At 36.6% G+C, this 18716-nt stretch overlaps 1 protein-coding gene across 7 annotated transcripts in view; it reads left to right on the top strand.

The window, feature by feature from the left end:
• TRPM3 (transient receptor potential cation channel subfamily M member 3) overlaps positions 1 to 18716 on the top strand; it is a 612207-nt gene that overhangs the window by 322586 nt on the left and 270905 nt on the right. For all 7 annotated transcript variants that reach the window (XM_070794649.1, XM_070794646.1, XM_070794648.1 and 4 more), the window contains exons 4-5: positions 7077 to 7290; positions 10664 to 10788. In XM_070794649.1, the coding sequence (XP_070650750.1) occupies positions 7077 to 7290; positions 10664 to 10788 (339 nt within the window). The remainder of the gene's footprint in view (positions 1 to 7076; positions 7291 to 10663; positions 10789 to 18716) is intronic.

Here is an 18716-nt window from a genome sequence, read left to right as displayed (position 1 = left end):
AGGTCTACTTTGAAAGGTACATTAAAGGCAAGTTATGTAGGTCATGTGGTGCAAAAGTCATTTGCGAGTGCCTATAGTCTAATTTCCATGTATTGGTTTTCCTTCCAGGTCTTTCCCACAATTTTCTCTTTAGTGTTCTATGTGGTGTTCAGGATTACCCTCATTTCACAAGAGAGGGTCTCAAACTGATCAGACGACTTACAGTGCCAGTATCTGATGCTTGAGTGTGTTGCTGCACATGATTGTGCTTAGTCGCTCAGTTGTGTCCGACGGGGCGCGTGGACTGTAGCCCCCCGGGCTCTTCTGTCCATAGGGATTCTCCAGACAAGAATATTGGAGTGGGTTGCCATGCCTTCCTCCAGGGAAACCTGTAAATGGGAGCAAGCATCACTGCATCAGAGTACTGCCCAGGTCACAGAATTTAGTACACATGTTAGGAAGATTTCTGGTTATTTGTAAGGTGACCCCTTAGCAATTAATGACTTCACAAGTGGACAGGCAAAATTACTTACCTTGATAACCAAAATAGCTCCTAATTTCTAATCACATTGACCATTTAGCAGGAATGAATTAATTGCTCTGGGTACAACCATTTATGAACCTGAAGCTGCTGATTTTGGCACAAGAATTAACTGTTATATTACTAATACAGTTCCAGGAGAGGTTACTGAATAACATGATTTTTATGGGCATAAGAATATAATTTAAAAATTGAAATCTCCATGTAATCATAAAATATCCTTTTATCCCTTAATTTTAATTACCCTTGTATCCCTAAACTGTTTCCTTGAGCTGCTAAACAAAAACATGACAAAAGGTAATGGATTGATCCATTTAAATACTTCCATTTTAAAAGATCTTTTATTCTCCAAGAGAAGAACAAAATAAATCTAAAATAATGGCCAACAATAAAGGGACAGGGACAGCTAGTATTTGTGTTATTTATCAGCTTCTAGATAATCAGGGGTGGGCTGATAGATAACATAAATAATGTAGTTAATCATGGATTCCATTGTATAAGAATTAGTCCTGGTAAAAAAGAATCAGGTAGTTGGAATTGAGTAGCTTATTAATGACTGCACTTTCCTATTTCTCATGGCCTGAGTAATTTTCCAGTTTTTCCTCCATTCTTCTCTTGATTTTTATGTAAAATATTAAAGTGTTCTTTCTTGCCTTTGGCCCACTGATAAACACAAGACACACCACTTAGAATCTTTGGTCTGGGGAAAAGTTGTAATCCTTTCTACTCATGTGGTCCCTTTTGGGAGCTAGTTAAAAATGCAAAACCTCAAGTCCCACCTCAGACCTACTGAATAAGAACCTGAATTTTTGAGATTCTCCCAGATGAGTTTTCAATGTTAAAGTTTGAGGAGCCCAGCTCAACCTAGAGTTTCCACTGTAACAGTTGCTTTAATAATGGATTGGGTGAGTGGTTAACTAGTAGATAACTATTAATAATTCTGATGTCCAAGTCACTTGATTTCCCTGGGTCTCAGTGTCCTCATCCATAAGGCAGAAGAACTGAAACAGTTGACTTCTAGTTCCCATGATTGCCAGGATATTTCCAAACTCCTTTTTATTTCTGAGATTGTAGCTACATCCATAGCCAGGAGGGAAAGGATTATCCAAACTCATAGGTCAGGTAACTCATGAGCCCCCCACCTCAGATAGCTTGCAAATGGGGAGATAAAACCGACACATGTAAGAAACAATGGGGAAAATATCTATGTATATTATACTGAGTTTGACTAAGAGTTATACTGTGTCAACATGAGCTTGCATTCTAAGGAAAAGTCAATAAGAGCCTTTGAAAGACAAGAATGATTTATGTAGATGAAAGGGGAGAAACTGGGTTTTCCAGGACTTGAGGAATAGAATTAACCAAATACAGAAAAGAGTGGGGGAAATGCCTCTAAATAAGTAGAGTAAGGCCAAATTGTGGAGATCACAACAGGCAGAATGGGAGTTTACATGTGATGTAAACCTTTGAATTGAAAAATAGTATTATTAAAAAGGTATTGGGGATAGGAGTCACCTGTTGGTGTCTCATTGAGAACACAGGGTTAGAAAAGCCATTAGGACTGTTGTCATGACACATACTGACATCCTAGTAAGAGCATTTATTCTTAAAATAGCAACTAAAGCAATAGGGGGAAAGGCCTGGTTGAGAACACGATTTGAAAAATGGGTCATTAGAACTCGCAGACTGCTTGGTTATAGGTAAAGGAAAAGGAGAAGTAAGGAGAGAAAAGGCATTTATGTTTTTGAGGTCAAGAGTAAGGACCTGGCGTCAGAGAGACCTGGAGTGTAAATTCACACACAGCATATATGTGCCTGGAACACAAGGGATTTGGTTGTAGATTTAGGGTGTTTTTCTCAGTAGTTAAGAAATTGAGAGCCAGGCGAAATATGGAAAGAGAGCTTATGAACAAAAGGACCTTACACAGGCCTTCCTTTCTTCTTCAGTAAGATAGAGAGCTAGGGAGAAGGTGATCTAAGGTCATTCATTCATCTCCACTGGAGAACTTATTAACTGGGTAACAAGTGTTTTGTGGTCATAAACAAGCTTTTCTTGGTTTCCTAACTAGGAAAAAGATTAATCTAGTTCAAAAGGAATCTTAAAATATTCACTAAATTGGTAGTTTTCCAGTGAACTGTTCATGTGATCAGTAAATTTGGTTCCTTATTGGTAAGTTGCATATATAACATTAGAAGCTCCAAAGTGAATTATTTACCAAGTGAGACTTATTCCTAAAAACATATTTGAGTTACTCTTACTAATCACTGTAAATAATTGAACTCCAGAATGCATATTTAGCTAGGTTAAGCCTATGAAAATTATTACACAGTCTCTGTAGTAATTTAGTGTGACTGTAGTCTCTCTTCACACTGAGTTAGTATGTAGGTGTGTCTGTTCCCAGATACTCCCTATGGCTCAGAATATCACATTATTGACATGGCTAAATGAAACATGCAGGTGGGGACACTCAGTGAGGTATCTTGAAGTTCAAAAAGCTATAATCCTAATCACAAGCCTGAAACAACTATTTAGGCTTGGAAGGGGCATATAATTTTAGAAGAATCTTTATACTTAAATGTTTTTCTATATTTAGAAGTGTAATTTATATCTCACCTTAGAAGAATATGGATCCTTATTTTTTTGAAGGAATAAGAGAGTGATGTTGAGATATCAAGATATTGAATAACTGGAAATGCAGTTTTTTAGCATCTCCCATACAGAACTGTTTATATAGTTTTGAAGCCTTCTGAATCTCAGTTCTACTTTATTTGACTAAGTATCCCTTTCTAGAATTAGTCAAAATTATATAAATTTAATCTAGTAAAGCTCCCAAATTATGACTACTTAAGTAGCATAAATTCAGTGTATAGGCACAGAAAACATAGCATCCATTATATAGGTAGCCTTCTTATAAACAGTCACTCAATGAGATAACAAATATAACAATGATAATTTTTAAAACTTTTATTTAAGAAACATTTATATTTGCTTCTACCACTGCGATACCTTCTCTCCAGCCCCAAGGTTCCTATTTCACACATTATAAACTCTAGTTAAATTCTGTTGATATAAGTGATAAAATTCTATTAATATAATGTACTTAGCTAAAATTGCCAACCTTTACTCTTTCCATTATGGATTTAATTTTTGCTATGTAGATCAAATCAATATAAAATCAGCTAGTTAAATTCTAATACTTCTTTGTATTTCTAGTATATGTACAATAAATTGTAAACTCTAGCTCTTTGGTATTTCTTGATGCAGCTTAATTTATCAAGCTACTTTCCTATTTTGTATGTTTTTGCCTCACATTTCAGCTAAATATACTTAAAATATACTTTAACAAAAGAATAACATATAATTTTTGAGATTTTTATAGTAATGGGATCTCCCAGATCCAAAAAATATAACAATACATTGTCATGCCCTGGATACCTGTATATAGTTATACATCTATAAGCATGCTTGTATAATTACATGCAAGTCTATTCTTTTTGTTATGCAGCTTCAACATTAATATTTAACGAATTCCAAACTTAATACTTTTCTCTCACAATATGTAGACTTTAGAATACTTTAATTCTCATTATTGCTTCCTAATTTATATTCTATATTATCCAGCACTTTATTCTATCCCTTTCCACCATAAATTAGACACTATTATCATTTTATATTTTACAACCAACGTCTTTTAAGATGTACTCTGTTTATGCTAATATCTTTATTTACTACCCTTTCTTGTATCCCAGATCATCCATCTGGGATCATGTAACTTCTGCCTGCTCCATGTATTTTAAAAATTCCTTCAGTGAAGTCTGCTGCTGCTGCTGCTGCTGCTAAGTCGCTTCAGTCGTATCCAACTCTGTGCGACCCCATAGACGGCAGCCCACGAGGCTTCCCCGTCCCTGGGATTCTCCAGGCAAGAACACTGGAGTGGGTTGCCATTGGTTTTAGTAGTCTGAAAATGTCTGTAAAATGATCTTATTTTGGAAAGATACTTTTTGTTGAATTCTACACTGACAAATAATTTCTCTTTGCACAATGAAGACGCTGTTCTTGCATCCATTGTTGCTGTTGGAAATAAGCCTTCAGTCTAGTGACTGTTTCCTTGTAGGTAATCAGTATTTCTTTTCTAGCTCCTTTTGAATGCTTCTCCCACTCCAACCGTTTGGTGTTCTCTATGACTGATGTATGGATGGGGGTTCTTTTTAGTTATCCTGCTTCAGATTCACTGAACTTCTTGAATCTGAGAATTGGAATCTTTTAGTAATTCTGAGAAATTCCCTGCTGATATCTCTTCAAGTATTGTTTCTTCCCTGTTATCTCTTTTATTTCTATCTAGAATTCTGATTACCTCCTATAAAATTATCACATTTTCTTCTGTGTTTCCAATTCTCTGGTTTTTCTAGGCTGCATCTGGTTTATTTCTCTGTATCTATAGGATCAGTCCTGGGTGTTCATTGGAAGGACTGATGTTGAAGCTGAAGCTCCAATACTTTGGCCACCTGACGTGAAGAGCTTACTCATTTGAAAAGACCCTGATTTCAGCTGGGAAAGATTGAGGGCAGGAGAAGGGGACGACAGAGGATGAGATGGTTGGATGGCATCACCAACTCAATGGACATGGGTTTGGGTGGATTCCTGGAGTTGGTGATGGACAGGGAGGCCTGGCGTGCTGCAGTTCATGGGGTCGCAAAGAGTTGGACATGACTGAGTGACTGAACTGAACTGATAGTTAGAATGTCTGATCTTATAGTTGCATTTTTCTATTGTATTTCTCATTTAAATTTTTACATTTTAGTTTCTAGAAGTTCTGTTTTTTACTCTTTTTCAAATGTATGTGATTATTTTTTATCATCTTTTTCTTTATTCATATATTCAGCTTTCTCATTTATGTTCTTAACATATTAAATGTAGCCATTTTATATTCTCTGTCAGAGCATTTTACTATCTTTGAGGATCTTATTCTGCTACCTATTGTGTCTTTTGGTTCTCATTCATGTTGCTTTATCTCCTTATGTAATTTGTAATATTTTTTACAATGAAATGCTTATTTTCCCAAGAGAATTACTTGAGACCTGGATTGATGATACATTCCTCCACAAATAATTTGCATGTGCTTCTGCCAGTTATCTGGAGCCATTACTCCACTTACATTAAATACTCTGATGTTTCTCAGACCACACTGAGAATGCAGATGTAGACCAAAATCTGTATGAGGGCCCACTTTTGTTTATAAATAACCAGAGGAGAATTTAAAGAGAGACCCCACACATAAAGCTGTGGGGTCTCTCCTTATGACCCCAATACTGCATTAAGCTATTAAAACAGCTGTTCAGGGTCTTCCAGGGTTTAGGAGAAAGCCTCAAGGCCAAAGCTTCCCTTGGTATTCCTTACTTCCTGAGATTCCAGCTTCCACTTTCTTTAGGTATCTGAATATTCTCTCTTTTCATGCCAGCTCAGCAATGCATTGCAAAAGGCTTTTCAGTGCATTTGCCAGGTATTCTAGTTGTTTCCAGATAGAAATGAAATCTTTATATAATTAAACAAAGATTTAAATGAGAATATTTATATAATTTTTAAAAAAGATATAACATGACAGTTGAACAGTCATGTCTGACTCTTTGAGACCCCGTGGACTCCTTTGAGACCCTCCAGGCTCCTCTGTCCATGTCATTCTCCAGGCAATGATACTAGGATGGGTAGCCTTTCCCTTCTCGAAAGATGTTCTGGACCCAGAGATAGAACCTGGGTCTCTGGTATTGGAGGCAGATTCTTTACCACCTAAGCCATATGGGAAGCCCATCTAAATGTTTAGTTTTATATATATATATATATATATATATATGTATGTATATTTGTCATTGTATGTATTTATAGAATTTTATTTATATATGCTTACAATAACTTTATTTCTAGTTGCATATGTAAATACCTTGATATCTGCTATGCACTCTAATATTTTCAACTATTCTATAAAAATAATTGGCATGACTTTTGTCACTTTTCTTTGAAAGATAAAGCAAACATTTGGTATGCAGTTAATTTAGGTTTAAGTAAATGTAATCAGCTGTTACCATATTTAAACATTCTTGTTACATTATGTAGAACTGTAGAATTTTTCTAAACCTACCAAAATAATAGGGTCACAGAAACAGTCATATATAGGTTCAGTTGTTATAAAGGGATTGCTTATATTGAAAATGGTAGCAACATTTGAACTGTTGCACAAATGTTAAGATTAAATATAAATATGATTTCCTTTGAGCAAAGAAGTCATCCTGGGGAAAGCTGTGTTTATACTGCATTTTAGAAAGTTAAATAATTTTAAAATCTGTAGTCATTCAGAATTTCAAAAAAACCTGTTAAAAATGGTGAATCTCTTTATCTAATGAAGGTCTTCAGTAAAGCAATTGATTTGCCCTTTTAAAAAAAAAATCTTATTTCTTACAAGACATTTTCTTCAAGTAACTGCACATATCATTGCAATCAGTAAAGACAAGCAGCTACAGCCAACCTGCCCTGCCTCCCTAATCAACAGTCATTCTTTTTCTAGTATGTACGAGTATCTTTCGATACAAAACCTGATCTCCTCCTACACCTGATGACCAAGGAATGGCAGTTGGAGCTTCCCAAGCTTCTCATTTCAGTGCATGGGGGCCTGCAGAACTTTGAACTCCAGCCAAAACTCAAGCAAGTCTTTGGAAAAGGTCTCATCAAAGCAGCCATGACAACTGGAGCATGGATATTCACTGGAGGAGTTAACACAGGTAATTGGAAGTAGGACAGAGAAGGTCAGCATAAGATCACAAGAATGTGTGACTAAGATCACTTTCTTCTAAGGTTAAATATGTTTGCATATCCTCACCTCATCCCCTACCCCTTTATGTCCACAGTTGCTGGTTATTGCTCCTTTCAGTGCTTCTCACTCCTTCCTCTACCTAAATGATAACTGTACTGCCATTTCTCCACCAAGAATTACTTACAGTTAAGACACAGACTGGAATACTTGACAATATAGAATTTATAAACATGACTGATGGAATTTGACAGGTTGTTTTCAATGCCTCAAATTGCCAAACAAGCATCCAATATTTTTTTAAGGAATAACTTTTGCTCTAAATGGGAGATTCCATATCTGTTCTTTAAGTGAGTTTAAGTTTGATGCAAGTAGCTTTAATTTTTGAAAAATGCCCTTTCCATCTAGGATGACAGCAAACTCTGGAGTAGTATGTGTTTATCATTTAAAATATTTCATTGAATCAACTCTGCACCAATAGAACATATCCCACTCTGAAGTCCGAGTAGTTTTTTCTACCTTCAAATGAATTTCTATATTGTGATCTAGGGAGGCTGTCAAATCAGTTCTTGAAAAGCCACTTAGAGTTAAGTGCTTATCTGCAGAACATTATGAATGTGCATTTGATAATGGAATGGATGCCTGTAAATTGTTTTGACATGTTTCCCCAGAGTGAATCAGAAGTGCCAATTGGAAGAGACAGGTATTGCTGCAGTAAGTTAATTCAGACTTGTTTTAAGATTCAAAGTCTGCCCATGTGGACACATTTGAAGTTAATGGGACATTCTGAACATAACCATGGACCAACTAGTTTTAAATAAAAATGTTATCTCAGTGTTGTTTAGTCATTTGTTTGTAGTTTAGATCAGGGTCCCCAGTCCCTGGGCCGTGGACCGCCTGTTAGGAATCAGGCCGCACAACAAGAGGTGAGCAGCAGGCAAGCTTCCTCTGTGGCTCCCCATCACTCCCCATCACTTGCATTGCTGCCTGCACCATCTCTCTCTCCCCAACCCCACCCCTGTCCGTGGAAAAATTGTCTTCCGTGAAATCTGTCTCTGGTGCCAAAAAGGTTGGGGACCGCTGGTTTAGATGATGTTTAAATGAGACCTGCACTCAGAATTCTTCTCCATATCTAGAATTTGTGAACATTCAGCCCACCACAACATAGGTGCATTTCTGCAGTAAACTCTGCCAATTGCCTGTGCCTATCATTGTCATGTGAAACCCTGACTCAGTCTGTAAACTGACATGATCTTAGAATGACCTGCCCAGCCAGCTGTTTATTTTATGGTGATCAAACATCTACAGAACCGTTTTCTTTCTTGGCTGTTCAGGTTTTAAGCTCCAACTTCCACTCACAGTTTAACAGGCATCATTTGCCTATGATTATTCAGTCTTTTGCTTTCCTGACATAACCTGCAGCTCCTATGGAGAGCAACTCAAAAGTTTCTAAAAGAAATTCTTACTAGGGAATTCCCTAGTGTCTGGTGGTTAGGACTCAGCGCTCTCACTATCAGGGGCCCAGGTTTGATCTCTGGTCAGGGAACTAAGATTCCAGTAAGTAGGGCAGCACAGCACAGCCTCCCACCCGCCCCTCAAAAAAAAAAAAAAGAAAAGGAAAGAAATACTTATCTTCTGTTTGCAGGAACTTGGGACATTGTATATTGTTTTTCTTCTTTTGTGAAAAGCATCTAATATCAAAAGGAGAATTTACAGCATAAATATTGTAAACCAAAGAGTTCACCTCTACCTCTCTCCAGGCATAGTGTTCAGTCCAGGACTCAAAGTGAGGCTCTAATGGTGGCACACTCAGCTTGAGTAAGAGGTGATAATAGAGTTGTGGCAGATGGAAGGAGGGGTACCATAAGGTTAGCTTTCTTGTCCAGGACTGGACCCCAAAGGAGTTTTGCACATAAATAGGAAAAAAATTTAACACTAATGTTGATAGCTTTGCTCTTGTATTTGTTTTTCTTTATCAATACTCTCTTTTAGAAGACCCGTAGATGGGCAAGTAAGTGAAATTGATGCTCTTCTCAACATTCCCAGCACAACTGAACATGGATTAGTGGCTATTTACACTACCCTGTTGTTTGATTTTTTTAAAGGCAGCTCTTTCTGTTTGATGTAATAAATATTGCAGAATTGAGCTGTTCACACATGTCTGTTGTCTCCTGTGGTTAAACTGCCTGGTGTGCTTTGTGTGCTTAGTCAGTTCAGTGACCAGTTCCTGGGCCCTCACTCTGTGCTGGCACCTGAAGCACCTGCAGAGAGTAAGACACTCATCTCCAACCTTCTCCTCAGTGAGTTTACTCTGAGCAGAGACATTCTTTCTCACCTGTGATTATGAACCACAGAAGAATATGTTCAGTGACATACTGAACTATTCAAAATACCCCAACTGCAACCCTGTTCAGATGGAGAAGAAATCAAACCCAACTTAGCTTTCATATAGGAGATGGCACTAGGTATGAGCTTTCCTTGAAGAATGGGTGGTGTTTTCCTTAAAGAATAAGTGGAAACATCTTTTCTTAGAAAATATATTTTATAACTTCTATAAAAATGGTCATTGAGAGGGAAGTTAAAAGATTAGAAATTACATCTTCTCCAAATAGTTTATTAAAAAGTAAAAGGTACGTTTCCTACCATCTTGTAAACTGAATTTTCTCACTCTTAACTATGGTGAGGAAGGTTGTGGTGATGGGAAGGCCATTTGGATAGAGAGGAAAATAATTAGAATGATGTCTACAAAGATGTATTCATGTATTTTTAACATAAATTTTCCACAGACTATGTCAACCTTTTCTTTATAAGCAGAGTCTCCACATTATGTCTCTGTATATAAGAAGGTGAAATCAAGATTAACAAAATCCAAGCTAAGCAAGAAGTGACTTAGCAGCAGCAGCAGCAAGCAGTTACTTTATTTGATGACCCTAATTCATATACAAACTTTGGTACAGATTTAATATATTATAAATGATGCTTTTTATAGCATATAGTCATGCTGTTAGTTCTTAGTTATGTTAATACATCATTGTGCTTATAAGAAAAAGATTCTCTAAGTATAAAGTATTTTCCTTTTCATAGACACTGTATTCTTTTTTTTTCATTAGAGATAAAATAAGGAATTCATTGCTAGAGTTCATCTGTAAGTCCAGTAAGCATATCCAGCATTAGAGCTACAAGTTTATGTTCTCTCCTGAACGAGTGTAGTTTTGTAGAAATGTGTCAAAATTTTATATTCAATGCATTTAATCTTAGAAAAAACAGTTACCACAGTTTCCTTTTAAATCAGTGGAAACCAATGCTTTGAAAGGAAAAATTGACACTTCTCTTTTTCTGCTTAGGTGTTATTCGTCATGTTGGCGATGCCTTGAAGGACCATGCATCTAAGTCTCGAGGAAAGATATGTACCATAGGTATCGCCCCCTGGGGAATTGTGGAAAACCAGGAAGACCTGATTGGAAGAGATGTAAGTTCTGGGAGCTTCTCCTCCATGTTACTTCTCATAGAGGTGATATCAAAAGAGTAAAATAAAATTAATCAGGAAAGTCCTAAGTAAAACTTAACTCCCCTCTTGTTTTGAATCAGTAGGGTATCAATCAAATCAATCAATCAAAATATCAATCAAATTTTGCAAGTACTCTTGGCCCAGTTATATTAAAATTAATTAACAAAATGAGCTCATTGACTAATACATAAAATGGGGACTTTTCTTCACCCAGGTCTCCAGCTTCTTTGTTATTTGAGTGTCCTTCACCTAAGACAGGAGGCTACAGAGGGAGATTCTTTCCATTCAAACTTGTGGCTTCCCTTTCCTTTGCTAAATGCTTGGGTGAGGAGTGGGCACACTCCTGGGGATCTTTATTCCCCACTCCAGGACTACTCAGAAGCCCTTGACCAAACTCAGAAGAGTATCACCCTCTCTTTCCTATTCTGATGTCTAGAACCACACACTGAACAGAGAATTTGATCCTATTTTTTTCTGAATCATCATCTTATTTCTGTGCCTTCCAGGGTCTCATTTTTATTTGTTTAAAACTTACAAACAAGTCATTCCTTACCTCCCTTTTAGAGTTTTTCTCTGCTACCAACAACCAGATTTTCCCCTTATGTAATACTTTCCAAAATTCCACTTGTATGGGTTAAACTATGCACACAGATTGCCAGGCATTATTCACTTCTTTGTCCCCAATAATTTTAGCAATTAATTATTTATCAGTGCTTCTCTAAATCAGATCAGTACAATCCTTCGTTCCCAATAAAGACCTGCAATACAGTATAATAAACGTGCTGAGCAGTTTTTTCTAAGTAACATGAAGTCTGTTTGAGCCCTCCCCCCCAAAAAAATTTTTTTTAATCCAAGAGGTTGAGAAGTAACTGGTCCTAAACCACTTCTTCTATTGTGTTATAATATAGTGAAACCATCCTATTTCAGTGAAATATATGCAGTTTTTAAAATACAATGCAAAAACTTTGACTTTAAAAGTCGAAGATCATGAAATGGAAGCAGTGAATAAATACTCTTTGAATCCTTCAGAACCTTTAAGTAATAAGAAATGTCCATATCTATGCTACCAAATTATGTGTAGAAACACATATCTATCCAGAATATATAGAATAAGGAATAAGATATTTTGTCAGTGTAGTATTCTCTTAACTAAAATGTACTTGCTGTTTTATATCACATACAAATTAAATCTCTCAAGCAGCAATTCCCAGATTGTTATGTTGGCAGAACTGACTGGAAAATAATTCTAATTTTTTTTCAAAGTATCTGAGACTAGTCTTTGTGGAATATATTTTGGTTAATTCTTGCCTTAGATTCCTCATTGACTTTTAAGTATATATCAATTGTGAACTAGAACAAAAACAGTTCTTAAAGAATTAGAATATGCTACAATGTCCCCTAATACCAAGAGCATCTAATTGTTCATTTTATTAACAAATGAATTAACTATTTAAAATGTTGTGATGATTCAGAAGTCATTTTTAAATGTTCATAGATTCACATCTCTCTTGTAAACCTGAGTTGTTATTATTCAGCTTTGTGGTGGGAAAACCATTTTGGAACTTTCTCATGCAGATGAACTATGAATAAATGAAAGCTAATTATTTCTTTATTCAAGATAGAGTAGCTATGTATGTACCTCAGTTGCTTAATCATTTTCAAAGAATGCTGGCACTGCCTTTCTGTGTCATTTTGTCTTATAATTCTATATGATTGCAAAAAGGCAGTACTTATATTGTGTTCACTTGCCTTGCTGGGTTAGAAAAATCACCTCTAATTCATTTTCCTCCAATTCTAGCTTTTTTCCTTTGATTTTACCTCCTCACGTTCTTCTCTTTGTCACTCTCCTTTTCTTTCTCCCTGTATTTCTTAGCAGTGCTATGCCTATAGGAACTTGTGCCTAGGCCAATAGGACTTACTCACATTATTGGATTTCCCAGTGAAAAACTGGTCTTAATCCCAGTGCAGAGAGCAGAAAAAGCCACTTATAAGTTCAGTAAAATGTGCACATTCATTGTCCCCGCTTACAGGGGTCTAATAAAGGCAAGTCATGGCTCACCAAGATCCAAGTGAACTTGCAGAGAGATTGAGAAAAGGAAATAAAATTGGCAGGTTGTAGAAAGCACAGGAATAACAATTGTATTTTTGTCCTTTAGTAAATCTTTGACCAAGGTCTATTGCATTTTAACCATTCTGGCATATTTTCCCTCAAACTGGGAAACCAGAATATGCATAGGATTTCCTCAAGCTCTTATATAATAGTGTTTGTTTTTCAGTGATAGTGTCTGTAAATTATTTGGAGCAAAAGTGCTGTTTCTGGTGTACAGGATTTATGACAGAGCTTAAGAGACATTCTAATATGTGTCAGGCTATCATAAAAGAAGTATTTGAATGAAATGTTGGTAGTCACTGGTGAAAATCTGCCCAAACTTCATTGAAATAGAAGTGTTGTCTGGTAAACTTTTTTAAGTAGTTACAATAATTTTCATAACTGGCTCGATTCAATACCTTCTATCTTTTTTCTTCCATTTTATATAAACAAACTCATGTGTAATAAACATTAAAAAGGAAACCTTTTGATATCAGACATCAGGTAGCAGAGGAAAACAACCAACATATTATTAAAATTCCTGGCCATTTCAGAATTCTATCAAAATGCAATCATTTGAAAACAGGATTGTTAAATTTTTGCTCAAGTGTATATCTATATCCCAAAATAAGATTGAAGTGGCACAAAATAAATGTCAAGGGAAATCTAGGAAATTTACTTGAAATAAATAAAAATATAAGGATAAAAGAAAGGCTCCAAATCTAATGCCAAATATTTTATTACAGTAGATTTATATCTAAACCGACAGAAAATATAAATCATTTTATCTCTATGGGACTGGCTCTCAGATGAGCCATTTAGAGGCTGAAAATTCAATTGTTACCAGAGTTATGTTACTGACAGAAGTAGTAGACATCACAGTTGCATTGCTATTCATCTTAGAATTTGAATATACCTTTGGAATGGCACCATAAATGCAACTACTAGTCCTAAAACTAAAGAAGAAAGTTTAATTTGCCCTAGGGAGTGCTTGTAGGTATTCTAAAGCACTTACTTCAAGTCTTATCTCTGAACTAGACTTGAAAGATACAGGACATGTATCTTTGGATTCTGACTTCAAATTAGAGCCACACGCATAGTAGATAATAAATATTGAGGAAGATGATTGGCCATGATGAAATTCAGGCTTCTGGGAAAACAAAACATTATGGGGAAAATATATAATAATAAATCTTATCTGGTTCACAACTTTACCACAACTCCATCTCTACTCATTACAGAGCTTGAGCATACTATAGTAACTATAGTGAGGGATTTTTTTACCCAAGCATCTGCATGAAAAACTATTTTCTTACATTGTAGCTCAAATTGGGAGGTGAATGGTGAAAGCTCTACATGTTGGGTAGGGAATGTGGAGGCCAACAGGCTCTTCTCTAACCCCTTTGAATCAGATGCATGATCCTCTTGTCTGAGTGATAGAACTCGCCTTAATTCTTTAAAATGTGAATACCTTCAACTCTGTTTAACCAAATCTTTTCAATTAATAAAACAACAGACTTTAATGAAGAATAATGCTGTGAATACTGATATGATAACAATTTTTTGCCCTGCTGTTAGACCTTAAAATGAATATTATTCAGCTCTTAAGTTTAATTCTACCTCTGTGAGTTTCCATATTATTGGTACTGCTCCTTTCTTCCATGGCCCAGAATCCTATACTGCCCTCAAACGAAGCTCAAACCTCCCTTCCACCAAGACAGTTTTCCTGACTTCACCCACAATGTCATATCTCTGATTACAATTCTCCCACAACTATCTTACTCCTCAACTTAATTAAAAACTCATCAAATATAGGAATTAAATTGTTTTCTTGTTTGTCATTAACCATTAACATGATATTCTGCATGAAGATGAGGCATTGACATGTCACTGAAACTCTGAAACTTGATTTCTTTGCCTCTAAATTGACTATAAAAATCACTTGCTCTCTCTGTTTTATACAACTTCCATGAGCATAATCATAATAGTAACTTTAATTTGTGTGTGTGTGAGAGAGAGAGAGCTCTTATTTGAGCAAGCTCTCTGTGATTATATATATTAACCTTCTGACCTATGTTCTATTTCATAAGAAAACTAAATAATGATTAGAGCCAAGATTCACTGTCTCCAAAGCCTATACTGTTAATTAGTAGTATGCCAGGTGGTCTGTAAGAAAATATTTAATGATATTATGTTTTTATTGTTAGTTGAGATACTGGCTGGTAATTTATGCCTGTCGATTGAACTCAAAAGTAGAATGAAAAAAAAAAGTAGTCTCAATGAGAGTGACCAGAGCCCTTTTCTTTGTCCCTAAAATACTCTCAATCTGCAATTATGATTATGAAAGTGTTGCCAGTGTGAATTGGTCAGAATATGATCTGGGGAACTGAATGGCCTAGATTTACATCCCAGCTACACAACTTAGTACTTATGTAACTTTGGGCAAGTTTCTTAATCACACTGTGTTTAGTTTCACCATCAGTAAAATGGGAAGGATGATAGTGAGACTAAAAACAACAACTTCTGAGTGCCGTTATAAGAACTCAATGAATTGTGATTTTCATGTGACTCATTTCAGACTGAACCTCTTGCTTTAGAAAACAGTCTGACCAGAATTGTTTCAGGTAATTTAACAGTTTTGGAAGCCTTTATGATTTGTCTTTTCCCAAATTTAAATTAATAAAACATGCCAAATGAAAAATCTAGACATAATTACAAGAAAAAGCACTTTTCATCTTAACCTGAGGATGAAAATTGTGTTTGGGTAGCTTTTCAAAACATGATCTCATGTGGTTGTTAAATTATCTTGAATTCAATGATATCTTCTATTTTCCCTAAACTATACATTTATTTTCAGGATTTTATAACCTTTAAAAGTTGTTACCTTTAATTGGAAAGTGTTCTTTTGATGTCATTTTTATAGTTTAAGCCAAGAAATATTGAGTTTAATAATGCAATTGATGGATAATTCTAGTACAGTTTTCAACTCAGTATATTTTTCACTTCAAATGCAAGCCAAATGTGAACGTCATATTGTAAGCTCAGAAAACCTCCCAAGAATGTCCTTACATGATATTTGTTGGACTTCTGTGATAGGTTAGATAAAATATATTCAGAGGATGTGAGAGGAGAAATTGAGACAAGGAGACCCAACCAATGCTGTACAGTCATAAAGGAGCCAATGCTAGCTAACCCTGGACCACACTCAGGCTCGGGACTCCATTCAATTGCACGACAATGCAGTTTCAGTAAGCAGTGTTGAATTTGGATTTGGACATGTTGGTTTCAAAGTTCCTTTGAAATATCTATGTGAAATTGTCCAGCAGGACTGTGAGAAAGATTTTGTTACCCACTTAGTTTCAGAAGGTGTCTGCATATAGATGACAACTGCTGCTGCTGCTGCTAAGTCACTTCGGTCGTGTCCGACTCTGTGTGACCCCATAGACGGCAGCCCACCAGGCTCCCCTGTCCCTGGGATTTTCCAGGCAAGAGTACTGGAATGGGGTGCCTTCTCTGAGATGACAACTAAAGTCACTGCAATACAGGACAGGATGCAGGGAGGGCCTGAGGATATCCCAAATCCTGGTGTTAGCCAATATTTAATGGTTGAGCAGAGAGAAGCAGCCTGTAAATGGAGACCAGAGGAAAGGCTAAGAGGGAGGAGCAAAAGCAGAGAGTGTTATGGAAATCAAGGGAAGAGTGTGCTTCAGAAGGATAGAGTGAAGGGCAATGCCTAGTATAACTGAGGGACTAAGGAAGATAAGGACTTGGAAGCATTCACTCAATTTATCAAGACAGACATCGTTTGCATCACTGATCAAAGCTGTTTCAGAAGCCAAATGAAGGATCAAGCAACATTTCAATAGGTTGAGGAGGGGAAAAAAGTAGAGATGGTGATTAGAAACCTCCTTTTAGAGGTTTGGCTGAGATGAGGAGAAGGGACATGAGTAGCCAAAGAGAACCTTAGTTGGAGGGATTTTTTTCTTCAAAACTGGGAAAGATTTGAGTTTGTTTATGTTTATGGTATAAATGGAGTTAGGGATGGTGAGGAGATAATTGATGAAATAAGTCCCAGAGTGGCCCTGTGGTGATGAGAGCTAAAGGGGAGATTAACCATGTGTACCCTGGTAACCAAAGGAGAAGAAGAAAAACTATGTAGGCAAAGAATTGATGGTAGGATGTTGACGTTTAGTTGGAGGTTTATCATTTATCACAGAAATAATAATATCAACACTATTGTAAAGCTTAATAAGTATCAGCATCCATCTAAGCATTTTACACAGACAGTCATTTAATTCTCATAATGGCACTCAAAAGTTATTTTTAGTATCCCCATTTTACTAATGAGAGAAACTAAACATGATGAAATTAAGTAACTTGTCCGGTGTTACATAACTAATAAATTGTGTAGCTGGGATGTAAACCTAGGCCAGCCAATATCCTCAATCATATCTTTACTTATTATGCAATATTACTTCTCCATATATGAGCAACTGTCATTTATTTGAGTTCATATGTGGATTGTTTCATGAGTTTTATATCTCACTGAACCCCAAAAATGCCCCAATGAGGTGGCCTATAATCATAATAATCTCCATTTACAAACAAAGGCACTGACACACCGATAGTAAATAACCTGCTTAAAGTCAACCAACTGGGAAGTGTGTAAGCACAGGAGTCAGTTGATCTGCTGAATGAGGATATCACAGTGTTTGGGGTCAGACATATGAGGAGAGTGGAGGATGGTCGTCATTGCCCCAGTGGAGAACAGGAACCAGGACTAATTGGAGCCCAGAGATGGAATGCTAGGCAACTCCGAGGACCCAGGGTCGCTAGAAGTCATGAAATTGTGATGCATCAGTGAATCCAGCATAGAGGGAAAAGAATATGTTTTGAAATCTCAAAGAAGATAATAACAATACACTATTATGTTAGCTATCTATCACTGTATAACAAGTACCTCAAAACTTAATGGCTTAAGACATATTCCTTGTCTCACAGTTTCTGAAGATCAGAAATTTCTGAATAGCTTACCTGGGTAGTTCTGAGTTGGGGTCTCTCTTAAGGTCACAGTCAAGTTGTAAGTTGGTGCTACATCACCTGAAGGCTTGAATGGGGCTGGAGTGCCTTCTTCCAAGATGACTCAGTCACATGGCTTTTGGGGAGAGTTCTCACCATGTCGACCTACCTATCCAGAAGGGTGCCTTATTGATGGCACCTGGCTCACCCCAGAGTAAGTGATTCAAGAGAGAGCAAAGAGAAAGCCCCTTATGACCTAGTTTTGGAAGCTACACACCATCCCTTTTGATTCTATTAATACTTAAAAGTGAGTCACTGCATCCAGCCATATTAAGGGAAGATTTTCAAAGAATTTCTAAATATATTTTAAAATCACCCCACTGATACATGGTGATTTCTAAAGCAAGGAACCCCTTTCAAAACTTAAGGTCTTTTCCCACAACCAGTAAGCCCTGTGTCTGAGTGATACACAGTCCCCCTCAGGACAGGCAAAAGGAGGCGAACCTATTTGAGCAGAAAGCCTGAAATGTGGATGGTGCAACTCTCTGAAGCCCATTAGTTGAACACATTTTCAAAGTGCTGTAAAATGATGCATTTGTTTTCCTGTGGATTTTAGTGGGAGTCAAGCAGCTAAAGTATCTGGGCATTCTTTACAGATGGATTTCTGGGTTTGCTAGTTTCTTGCTTGGATTGCAGAGCTGAGAAACAGTGTCTGGGTTTCAGTGTGACCCTGCTTTATACCTAGACTTACAGCTGAGCTGCCTGAATAGGAAACAACAAG

The sequence above is a fragment of the Bos indicus genome, chromosome 8, assembly GCF_029378745.1.
Source record: "Bos indicus isolate NIAB-ARS_2022 breed Sahiwal x Tharparkar chromosome 8, NIAB-ARS_B.indTharparkar_mat_pri_1.0, whole genome shotgun sequence".
NCBI classification, from domain to species: Eukaryota; Metazoa; Chordata; class Mammalia; order Artiodactyla; family Bovidae; genus Bos; species Bos indicus.
Note: the sequence above shows the minus strand (reverse complement) of the source record. Positions and strands in the feature narration are given on the sequence as shown.